Below are 12,668 nucleotides of genomic sequence, written 5' to 3'. Positions count from 1 at the left end.
ATATAGCTTTCCCTGTATTTATCCTACAAGAATTCTCTGACTGTATGTGAAAATAGATTTATTAATAAATGTTTAAAATATCTATGTATATTCATATGCAAAATATGTGTATGTGATTAAAGTAGTAGTTTTAGTAATGAAATTGTGTTAGCTTACATCTGCACTCACGTTGCTAACCAGAATGCCACAATAATCCGGCTGTCCCTGGTTGGCAAATAAATTCAAACTAAATCCAACTGTATCGGATCCATTGCCCAAGACCATGCAACTTGGAATGCGAAAATCTCTAGCATGTACAGCTCCTGAGTAGGGTCCATTGAAATGGACTTTTATGTTCATTGTTCCGGCTTTGCATGTTGCTGATACACGTGGAGCGAATTCGCTTGATGGTGCTTCTTGACATGATATCTGGAAACGAGAATTAAATAAAAAATTTGTTTAATTAAAGTAAATTTAATAAATCAGTTAGATGTATAAAAAGCTAAAGATTCTTATGTTATGTTTACGTAAAATTTAAACCTTGAGTCTTAGCACTTTTTATAAAGAAAGTTGCACCAACATTCCTTATATCTATACGCATTGGTATGTTTGCATATATGCAGTTAGTATATATTTATGTCTCTTCTAACAGCCTCTATCATCAGTTGACATCAGACCAAATGAATTAATATAAAATTTAAATATTTTAATTGCTATTTATTAGAGCGTGCTGCCTTATTTGTTTGAAATTATTGCAACATTAACAATACTATTTTAAAAAAAATCGGCTTTGTTAGCGAACAATAACCTCGGAGTGGTCCCAAAAAAAAGCTGTTTCAGTTTCCATTCATAGAAATATAATTTAAACATTATACCTTAGTGTACCTTATCTAAGCTAAGCTAGTTATACATTTTGTAGGTGTAATAAACTTTAAGAATGCGCTGGAACTTGTCTGGCTTATACATCCAATATATTTGACTCTATCCTTTTGGGTCAATTCAAATTTATTGATGGAAAGAATGTTTTATGTTTGATTAACACTCCAACCAATGTCTGTGGAATAGATCTTCAATTACCTACTATTCATATATGTTTAAGTGTTTCTTTGCGCCTTGAATAAACAATATGCCAACAAAACGTAAACATAATAAAGGGACAAAAAGATAAGTCAAGATTGTTGACTTCATTACTATAGGAGGAGTGCCTTCTACTAGGGTTGCCGTGCCACTTTTTGAGTTTTTTGAATGTAAAATGCTAACGTTAAGTTAAAAGTATTTTCTTCTTTCTCACCTTAAAACTAACATAATTTCAATAACGGATCCAGTGTTGAGGGTCATGACCGAGATTGTTTTATTTTTATTTTTGTAACAATTCCCTTGAATTCAAAACTTATCATTTTGCGTTAATGGCTTTAATCCTCTTATATTCTGATTATTTTAATTTTATATATGAAAATCAAATGTCTTTGTTGTTAAAAATGCTGCTTTTAACTGAGGACTGTACCAAAAACACAATATGAATGAGGAATCCAGCCCTATTTTAATCGCTAAGCACAAATTCATCAACTTTTGACCAATTAACGATCCAGGTTGGGCGGTCATATGATCCATAAAGCCAATACAATTAAGTTGTAAAAGTAAAGATTTAACCTAAACACTTGTTAGTTATTTAACGATGATCACCAAAAAGCGGTTTGCTGTCACAAACACTAAAATCTTTGTAATAATGTTAAATGGCAATGATACAAATTTTAAATTTGAAAGAAACTTTAGTAATGCTTTGAATTATGTGTATAAGAGCTTGATAGGTTCTAAAGAAGCAACCTTGAATAAGAGATCACCAATTTGATATTAAGTTGCTTTTAAATTTCTGAAACTCGTCTTCAATTCCATCTTATTTTGACGTACACAAGGCTTTCTTTAAGAGTTTTTAACTTCCCATAGGAAGTTATTGTAATGGGACCGATTTGTCAAATTGAAAATTTTGACTTTTCTCGACGTTTTAAGGTCAATAGAGTAGAAATAAAAGATTTTTTAGAAAAATGTCTGTGCGTACGTACGTTCGCGACGTTTTTTTTGTCTTCCATAGCTCAAGAACCAGAAGAGATATCGACTTCAAATAATTTTTTTTTACAGATAATGAGGCAGAAAGATGCAGAAAGGGCTCTCAAGAAAATTGCGTGTGTGGTTTTTTTACCATAGCAGTTTTAAAAAAAGGTGAACATTTTGGCTAAACCTAAATATCGCATGAACCAATGACGATAGAGACTTCAATTAAATTTTATATTATATACTGTAACGATCAATAGCGGATCCAAGGGGGGGGGGGGTCGTAGGGGTCATGACCCCCCCTGGGAGAAAATTTGTTTTACTTTTAATTTGTACTACTTTTAACTTAGGCCTGGACCAAGAACATAATATGAATCGGAAATTCCAAAAATGCAGCACAAATTTATCAACTTTTGAACAACTGGCGATCAAAGGGGGGTCATATGAGCCATAAAGCTTATACAGTTAAGTTGCATAAGCAAATATTTCATCTATAGATTTATTAATAATCTAACGACATTCACCAAAAAGTGGTTTGCTATCAAAAACAACTAAAATGTTTGTTTTCACTCAATTTAGAATTTGAAAAAAACTTTAGTAATGCTTTAAATTATTTTCATGAAAATTGTTTCTAAGAAAAAGAGCAAACATTTAGGTTCCTAAGAACAAACCTTGAATAAGAGATCATCAATTTTATATTAAGTTGCCTTTAAATTCCTTAAACAAGCCTTCAATTTTATTATTAAATTTGTTTGACACACATAAATAGTGAACATTGAAGTGATTTTTAATTGCAACACATAGGAACTATTTATATGGTATGTTTTGCATTAGTAAACAATTTGATCTAGAGCTTTTAATCAAATATGACATTACGACGGTAGAGAAGTTGAAAAAAGTGGGTACCCCGATTCCGTCTGTCTGTCTTTCCTGGCTCATACAGTCTAAACTATTGTGTTGATTGAAATAAAGGTTTTTTTAGCCGATTGGCGTGAGGCGTTTTTTCGTATTTTATTAATACGAAAAATAAGAGCAGTCCCCATACAATTTGGTTGGTTAAAACTTGTGATTTTTCTTAAACTTTCTCTAAATTTTGTGTTCTTAATTCGGCTTGGTTCTACAAGAAAAACATATTTTGGTATTGCTCCAGAAGGATACCCCTCAAGAACCTTTGTTATGTTTTTAAATTTTTCCAAGAACTAATGGAGCGATTTCTATAATCTTTTCTTTCTGTGCAAGCTCTTTTTAATGATCAAATATTTAAATTGTTCATGATTTTTTATGGTCAAAAATGTATTTTTTTAATTTTTAAAAATATTAATTTTGTTTGACGAAATTTAGATGTAAAATGTATATGTATTTATAAGCTCTTTATTTAGTGCTTACCAAAAATATTTTTAAGACAAAATTTAAAATGATATAGTAAATATTTTTAAACATACTTTTTGTAAGAAATTAGCAAGTTCTAGCGACCCAGTCGTGCATTTTATTTATTTCAGAATTGGTTTTCTGTTGAACATAAAAGATCTTAAAAGATTTTAAAAAATTAAATAAATGTACTTTTGAAGTGAATTTGCTTTGTATGCTCTAGAAAGAATATTTAAACACGAATTTCAATAATATAAATGTCCCAAAAATAGCAAAAGTGACACTTTTGTTAAACTAAGGGCTAATTAAAAGGTATAATAAACGGGTCATATCTATTGATATATTGAATCTCTTGAGATTTGAAGTGAAAAAAGATTCTGAAACGTGTAATTTTTTAGATAAATTATGTACTTAAAAGCACCTATTTACTCACATTTCAAGAACCAAACATTTTTTCTCTAAAATGTTTAAGTTTACTCCTTTAAGATCAAAATACGAGTAACCAGACTGATAGCGGTAGTAATAATAGACTAGAGTTCGAAAAACCTTCTTCAAAAAAGCCCGACATTTCATCATATCAAATACTCTCTCATTTTCTGGATTTTTTAATTTTTTAGCGTTCTTAGCATAAATAGAAATGGATACAAGAAACTTATATTTTATTTTTGGAAAAAAAGCTATGTTTCAAAACAATTTCTAACATTTCTGCGTGAAATGCAGCAAAACCCTCTAAACTGTTGTGTTTATGCTTTTAAATATGGCATATTTATAAAACTTTTGCAATCTGGGAATGCTTTTATATGTAGGGAGTCATACAAATTAAATAGTTAGAACATACTTTGCTGGACAACAGTGTTATAAAATAATTTGATAACTATAGTTATCATTTTAGCAATTGAAACGTGTTCTTAGCCTCCTTTACAAAACATTAAAGAACATTTTTAAGCAAAGAGTAAGAACTCATCTAAATGTGTGACCCCCCCCTGATGAAAAGTCTGGATCCGCCCCTTGGTAACGATATACAAAACAAATACATTTTTGGAAAAAATCTAATTAACGGTTTTCTTATAGCTCAAAAAAAAAAATTAAAAAAAATTGTCACCTCGAAAATTTTACGACTTCAAAACAATTTTGTCCAACGAAGAATAATGTTTTTGACATGGATAAAGTTTTGAGAAAAATCTAATTGACAGTTTTTTTATAAAAAATAAAAACCTAAAAAAAAACATAATATAATTTGATAAAAATTGATTTTCGACTCAAATATCTTTTTAAAGCTTTGAGATATTGGCTTTAACCTTTTTTATCTTTAAAAAAATATTTTTGTTAACATTTAGTAAAATTAAAAAAAAATGTATTGACTGTTTTGTTTACAAAAAATTAAAAACCAATAAAAAAGTTTATAAAAGGTGGTAAACATTGATTTTTGACTCAAATATCTTTTCAAAACTTTGAGATATTTGGCTTCAAACTTATTTTATCTTTCAAGAAATATTGTTATCAACAACAAAATTTAAAAAAAATATTTAATTGACAATTTTTTTTATAAAAAATAAAATCCTAAAAAACAAACATTACTCAAAGTTGGTAAAAAAAGAATTTCGACTCAAATATCTTTCAAAAGCTTAAAATTAAGGCTACAAACTTATTTTACCTTGTAAGAAATATTGTTGTCAACATTCTGAAAAATGTTGAGAAAAATCGAATGGACAGTTTTTCTACAACAAATATTTATAAAAGTTGGTAAAAATTGATTTTCGACTCAAATATCTTTTCAAAACTTTGAGATATTGGCTTTAAACTACCCGTTTCTTTGAAAAAAATAATATTTTCAACATTTCAACAATTTTGAGAAAAATTTAGCAGACAGTTTTTTCACAAAAAAATAAAAACCTAAAATAAAAACAATACTGAACTTGGTAAAAATTTACTTTCGACTCAAATAGCCTCTCAAACATTAAAAATATTGTCTTCAAACTTTTTTATTTTACAGAAAATATTGTTTTCGATATTCAGCAGTTTTTTATAATAATCCAAAAGTCCGTTTTTTCATAAAAACAATTCCATCTTCAAAAAATATTACGCAAATTTGGTAAAGTTTGATGTTCGGTTCTTGATATCTCTCAAACTAATTTCATTCATCCGACTTGTGAAAATTTAAGAAATGCTATCCAACTAAAAATCTATTTAACAAAACTATATTTTCAAACTAAACTATTTTTTATATAAGAACAATATTTTTGGTCATTTTAAAGTTTTTAAAAATAATTTAACTGATAACTTCTTTAGACCAATAAGAAAAGCAATAAACTTTTAAGAAAGACAGACGAGATGGGAAGTTATCAGTGTGGGTCCCATCCCAGACTCTTTTTTTAATTTCAAAATAGATTTTCAATTAAATACAAAAACTTTTAAGACCTCAAAAAATGAAAGAAATCTACTTTTTTAAGTGAATTTACTTAAGATGCTCTAGAAATCAGATTTAAACAACAGAAGTAACAGTTTTGTTAATAGAAAAACATAATTAACGTTTTATATCTACTCATTTAATATAAAAGCTTTGAATATCTCGAAAACTGAAGTGTAAAGAGATTCTGCAACGTTTTTGGAATTCTAAACTAACGTTTTTTCCCAACTTATATTTATTTACCTTAAGATATTTTTATTTAATTTTTAGAAAAAAAAATGTATTTAAATGCACCAATTACCTAAAATTCTAGAACGAACAATTTTTCTCTACACAATTTTTAAGTTCTGCTAGCTCTTTTAAGATAAAAATGTTTTTAAAAGATTTACAAAAAAACTTGAATTTTAAGGATTTGTCTTCTAGCATCAGCTCCAATCTATGGGTAAGTAGTATGATAACAGACACCCGAAAATTGAGTCCGAAATAAAACATAATAAAGGCAAGAAAATTCTTCATAAAATATTTTCTCATTTTCTGGGTGCCATACAGGGTAGGCGTATTCAAAAATTGACCCTACATATGTTTTTGAATACAAAACATAACTCTTTAATATCTATCTTTAAGATATTATTACTTAATTTGTCCAAAGCCTTGATAAAGTCTGCTAAAAGGTGCTATCGAGAATTAGAGAATTGTAATAAATTAGTAGTTTTTTTTTACAAACTTATGTTGAATCTCACGTATAACAAAAGAACAATTAAAAGAAATTATGCCAAAGACAAGGAATTTAAACAATTAAGAAATAATAGACAATTTCGCTATAGGACGATAATTCGTTATTTTTATAACTTTTTTTATGGACAGACAGAGCGTGCCAAGGCATTCCATATTCGCGTAGAACGGCTAAAAAATAAATCTCGGTACGGTTGGGATCGAGGGCAAACTCATGGGCTCACGGTTTAATAGCTTAAGAGACTGAATGCGACTGACTGAGCATAATGCGTTAAAATAACGTTAAAAAATGGTGAGAAAAGAAACTTTACCAAAAATTTCGTGTGATGTAATCGAGTTGATGATGTTAATGTCACCCACCATTTTAAAAGCTCTCTACTGAATACTGTCCAAGCACGAGTTTTAGGTAAGTTATTGGAGGACCAGCCCAGAGATATAAGTTTTAGTCAAGTTTAGGACATACGCGTACCCCAAAAAGTCTCCGTACAGCAGCCTAATTTAATTTTAGTGTTTTATTTTGAAAAAAGTGCTAGGAATAAATGTAAAAACAAAAGTGGTAACATTGAACAAAAGTTCACGTTTTTACCTAATTTAAAAAAATTGTAATTGTGATTTTCAAAATACTTGTTTTTAACATATTGTTATGATAAATATCTTATCTCAGAATCAGCGGAAAGAAAGCTGCTGTACGAAGACTTTTTGACTGTGTGTATATATGTTTTTTAGATTGTTGCCAGATCAGACAGAGAGACATATTTCTTGCATCGTCTCAAAAAACCTAGACATCTTGTATGTGAGGTCTCCACAAGAGGTAGTTGCTGATGCACAAACATTCCGAGGATATTGAAATTTTCAGTTCCGTTTATGCAAGCGCCACTCATAGATAATAGCAAAGAGGGTTTATTTCGCTTTAATGATACAAGACAGCATTGGGTTTTCGAAGCATTTAATTCGCGGTTTCTTACTTCCATTGAACAATGTTGTGAAGTTCGGAATTTAATGAGCTTATCATATTTTGTCATTGTAGTTCCACGTCTGAAGAGGAGGTTGTAAGTCTGCGAAAAAAATAATTGGAACAAGAAGTTGCAGAGAGTAGACCATTTATAAAATTTAGTAAAAGGGTCGGAGATAAAATAGAGCCCTGGGACACACCGGCATTATGGGTTTCAGACTTGAATCCGTAAAAAAGAACTTGTATTGAACGATTTGGAAGATAATTTCTAATCCAACGAAGAAGAAAAGATTCGTTCATACCAAAAGCACTAATTTCTTTTAATAAGAGATGAAACACTTTATTAAATGCCTTTGAAATATCAAGTGAAATAATCTTACTTTCTCCTAAGATGTAAAGATTTGTTCCACTGTTCAGTAAGATGAACCATTATATTGATACGAAAGCCGTAATGTTGGCCATTACGAAGCTTACTATCTTCGAGATATTTCTTGATATAATAAATAATTACATGGGTTGATAATTTGAGTAAGAAGAAGATTAACATTTTTTGGGATTTGCTAGTCAAATACTATTTCCCAAATACTCGGAACGAGTTCAGATCCAGAAGATAGGATAGTGGTTTTGCTAGCGTGGAAGAACACCTCATCAGAATATTGGCGGGGATACCATCCAAACTATCGGATTTGTGAATGCTGAGATGTTTTAGCACTCTTGCCACAGTTTGAGTACGAAAAAAGATTGGTCTCATAGAACCGACGCCTTCAAGAACTGCCTTAGAAACAAGTGTCATTAACAACAAATGCAGAGGTCGAGGAAGATGAAGAATTTCTCATGCTTTTTTAAGAATGACCAAAAATGTTTACTGCCGTTAAAACACTCTTTATCCTTCATAACAATTTTGTAGCTCGAAGCATTAGATAAGAATATTTCAAAAGATCTGTCAAGAAAGGATACACTTCGTTAAAAAGTCCATAGATAGTTTATCCAACTTAAGATAGTAGACAAAATCTTATGTGATTGTATATATTGTTGATTTTTCTGGGTCTCACTAATTTCGGAAATTATTGTTTTCTAGAAAAAACATTCCAAATTTATACTGTTAAACCTCTTCGTGTTAATTTGTGATACTAAATTTGTATGGTATGATTAATTTTTATTAATTTTGATTTAAAAAAAGAACAATTCCGCTACACTTCAAAAGTTTAAAGAAAAACAATGTATGCACATTGCTCTTATCTGAGCCAGGTGGTAATTGGTCCTAACTTATCTATCTTTTACAAACTGTTAGTTACCACATATCACATTATAAAAGTATCTACATATACAAGTAGGTAACGATCTCTTAGCTATATTTAGCACGAAGGTATTCAACGTTGTGAGCGGCCTGGCGCGGCATCCAGTAATTTATTACCAAGGTCGTCTTCGGCAAAAAGTATATCTCTCATAATGATTATTCTTTCATTTCCTGTAAAGCCCGTAGTTCGCATATAGTTAACAGAAAAAGCAAAGCAAGCTAATAAACAGTTAATGGTATCATATACTATGCTATCATATGTCATACTCGCTTTTTATAATAATAGTATATTAATTTGAAAGCAATCGTTTTCCATGTACTACAAACATACAAACATACCCATGCGAGAAAGAATTACATTAAGAGAAGCGTGAAAAATTACAATAATGTTTTTGTTATAATGATTAATGAGTATTTAAAATTTTATTATAAAATCCTAAACGAATAAAGGAAAATTGTTAAAGATGAGTTTTTAATGTCTGAAACAATTTTTTAGGTCACCAGGTTGTATACGAGGCGCTCCGTAACAGTAACAATAAGTTGGTATATAAATTTAACCTTGGTAATAGATTATTTTTTGCTATAGGCGTTTTTAAAAATGTGTATAAAAGTTGAATACTTACAAAGTTATGAAATTCTATTGTTTAACTAATAAAATAACAAAAGAATAAATAATCACATGTGCTTAACAGGTTTTTAACTATAACTATAAGATAGTAAACGAATAAGTTTTATATCTTCTGAATCATCAAGTGAAAAAACATTTGGTTTCTTGGATATATTCGATTGTATATCGATCTAAAATAAGCAAATTTGAGTATCTATAAATTTCATGTAATTCTGCTTTAATTTTAGTTGACCCTGAAATGTTATATAACAAAATTTGATAAAATGCATTATACTTTTCTTAGGGGAGGTCTTCTTTAAAGACCCAGTTTGTGATTGGCATGCGTGAAAAACGGTGCTAGTATTAGACCAACTTCTTGCAAGTCTTGATATATATGTTCGACAAAAAAGTTACGTACACAAATGTAAATTTATAAATTGGACTTCAAAACATAAAACAAAACTTTGAAATCTGTAAAAATATTAAATTAAAATATTAAATTATGGTAAAATAAGACCTTAAAAAAAAGGGTGGGATGCTACCCACACTGTCCATCCCGTCTGTTGAATTGTCTTGCTTAAAACTTTAACAACAAATTCATATTCAATATCATTCTTTGTTCTTCTAATACTTGAGTCGAAAACTATTTCTTTTCAATTTTTTGTTGTTGACAGTTTATTTTTTCTAAAAGATTGACTAAAAATTACAAATAATATTTCTTGCATATGATAAAATAGTTTGATTTCAAAATCTTTTTTTGATAACGAAAGTTTTGGTAGAAAACAAATTTTTAACAATTTTAGTAGCATTTCTTGAAAGCCACCTCTCTAAAAACCTTTAATTTAGATTTAAGAGATATTGAAACGTCGAGATATGTGAATAATTACAGTTCGACAAGTTAATAAAAAGAAAATAAGTAATTTCATTTCTTGTTCGTAAAATATTCGATTTAAAAAAATATTGTCTCAGAAAATATATTTCGGGTTAACGAAAAAATTACATTTTATATTAGAATTACATTTAATGAGAAGCCACAAATTTAAATGTGGGATACCGACATAATACAGAAGTTCAAAATCTCCAAAAGAAAATTCGGTACACTTTAGAAAAATCCAATTCGTTATCTCCAAGTACAAAATCTCTAGTCAGCATAGATTTACCATATTTTGAGATATACTCAAAATATGTTGAATTCGTTCCAAGGATTTAAGTTCTTGGGATTCTAGATTTGGCACTTTTGGTTTTGGGGATTTGGCTTTTGAGATTTTAGATTTCGGGATTTTGTTTAGGAATTTCGTGTTGGAGATTTTGTTTTGCGGATTTTCGCTTAAGAGTTTAGATCTAAGGTATCTAACCTTTAACTATGATGTCCACGAAATAAACGCCGGTGTGCCCCAGGGCTCCGTTTTGTGTTCGACACTCTTCCTTATTTTTATAAATGATCTTTTGTCTGAAGCTTCTAACCCACTAAAATGCTTTGCTAATAACAGTACCCTCAGCTTTTCATATTCGTTTTAAGATTCCAATTCTAGTCCTCAGATGTGCACTGCCATTGTCAGCGTATGATAAGTTCATTAAATTCTGATCTTGACAGCATTGTTTAATGGGGTTTCAAAAACTGTGTACTGTTTAATGCTACGAAAACTCTATGAAGTGTATGTATACTGTCGCAAAAGCGTAACTCTCCCCCAATATCACTATACATTGATGAACAGCTTTCAGTTGTAGGTATGTGCATCACAAAACACTTGTTGTGGAGTGATCACATATTTAACATGATTTAAGTAGTTTTTTACAAAGCTTTTATTTGTCCAAAACTCGAATGTAATTCTTATATTTGAACTTACTTACTGCTTACTTAGGACCTCAGACCTGTTAAGTCTGTTGGGAACCACTTAAGAGGCATTGGGCCTCTACTAAGCCTACGCGTCATCGTGTACGGTTTCCGGAGATGTTTTTAAGCTCCCTCCAACTTTTGCCTGGAACGCTGATTCCGCCTCGACTGTCCTGCGCCATGTGCTTCTCGGTCGCTTCTTGTGCTTCTTTTTTCTTGTGTGAGTGGATTCCACTGCATTGCTTGGCCTGAAATGCAGTCGTTACCTTTTTCAAGAGTATGTCCAATCCATTGCCACTTACGCCTTCGTATAAAAGAGTCTATACGTTTCTGACCTGTCCTTCTATGAATTACCTCATTGGATATTCGGTTTGGACAGTAAATTATTAGAGAGTTGCGAAGACATCTATTCACGAAGGTGTGCAGCTTTCTTGTAATGGTTGAAGTAATCCAGGTTCTGCACCGATAAAGGAGCACAGATTCGACATTTGTGCGAAACAGTCGTAGCTTTGTTCTAAAGCTGATAGAGTTATTCCTCCCATTTGTCGAGAACATACTGAACGCCGCTTTAGCTTTGCCGATGATAGAGATGACGTCTTGTTTGCTTCCGCCTTCGATGGCGACGATACTTCCAAGGCATTGAAAGCCATTCACTTTTTCCATTGGTTGCGAGGAAATACTTATTTAAGTGGATGGTCGGGTTCCGAGGCTTATCGTTTTTGTTTTGCCGGAATTCATTTTCAGCCCCACAACTTCTGATGATCCTTTAAGAGAGTAAGCAAACATCTTCCGCGTAATCCAAGTGCTTTAAATAGGATGTCAAAGACGATTGGATCCCTCCACTACCTGACAGAGCTGAGCGCAGTACATTGCTTATCACCAACAAAAACAACATTGGCTACAGAATACAGCCCTGTCTGACCCCGCTACGGACTTCAAAATCATCCGACAACCTACCACCGGGCAGAACGTGACATTTGGATCCATCATATGTTACTTTTATAATAGCTATTAGTTTTTCTGGGATGCCTCTCCTCTGTAAAGCTAATCAGATAAAATCCCTGTTAATGCTATCAAAGTCCTTCTGAAAGTCAATGAACAGAATGTGTAGTGGTGCTCGATAGTCAACGCACTGTTCAATAATAATCGGCAGGGTGTTGATATGATGAATACAGTAGGATCCAGAGCGGAATCCTGTTCTTCGGCATCGAATGTTGGCTCGAGGTGTTCTATGATGAGTTCCAGTATGACTTTTGCTACTATTTTGGCAACGGCAGGTAGAAAGCAGTTTCCTCTCCAGTTTTTTGCAAGGTTTTCTTGACGATCATTCCCTTCTTCCACTCATCGGGGAAGCTTTCGGTTGTCCAAGCTTCTTTTATGAGCGGATGAAGCAGTTCGCTTGATGACGTTTGCGCTGCTTTTAAAAGCTCTGCGGGAATCACA

General features: G+C 31.2%; 1 protein-coding gene across 9 annotated transcripts in view; it reads right to left on the bottom strand.

Moving 5' to 3' along the window:
- LOC129938868 (uncharacterized) overlaps positions 1-12,668 on the bottom strand; it is a 50,305-nt gene that overhangs the window by 12,284 nt on the left and 25,353 nt on the right. For 7 of the 9 annotated variants that reach the window (XR_008780489.1, XM_056046682.1, XM_056046681.1 and 4 more), the window contains exon 3: positions 157-408. Coding sequence is in view for 8 of the 9 variants with exons in the window: in XM_056046682.1 (XP_055902657.1) it covers positions 157-408 (252 nt within the window). In the remaining variant the exon portion in view is untranslated. The remainder of the gene's footprint in view (positions 1-156; positions 409-12,668) is intronic. The other 2 variants (XM_056046676.1, XM_056046677.1) reach the window with 2 other exon arrangements.

The sequence above is a fragment of the Eupeodes corollae genome, chromosome 1 (genome assembly GCF_945859685.1).
Source record: "Eupeodes corollae chromosome 1, idEupCoro1.1, whole genome shotgun sequence".
In the NCBI taxonomy this organism is placed as follows: domain Eukaryota; kingdom Metazoa; phylum Arthropoda; class Insecta; order Diptera; family Syrphidae; genus Eupeodes; species Eupeodes corollae.
Note: the sequence above shows the minus strand (reverse complement) of the source record. Positions and strands in the feature narration are given on the sequence as shown.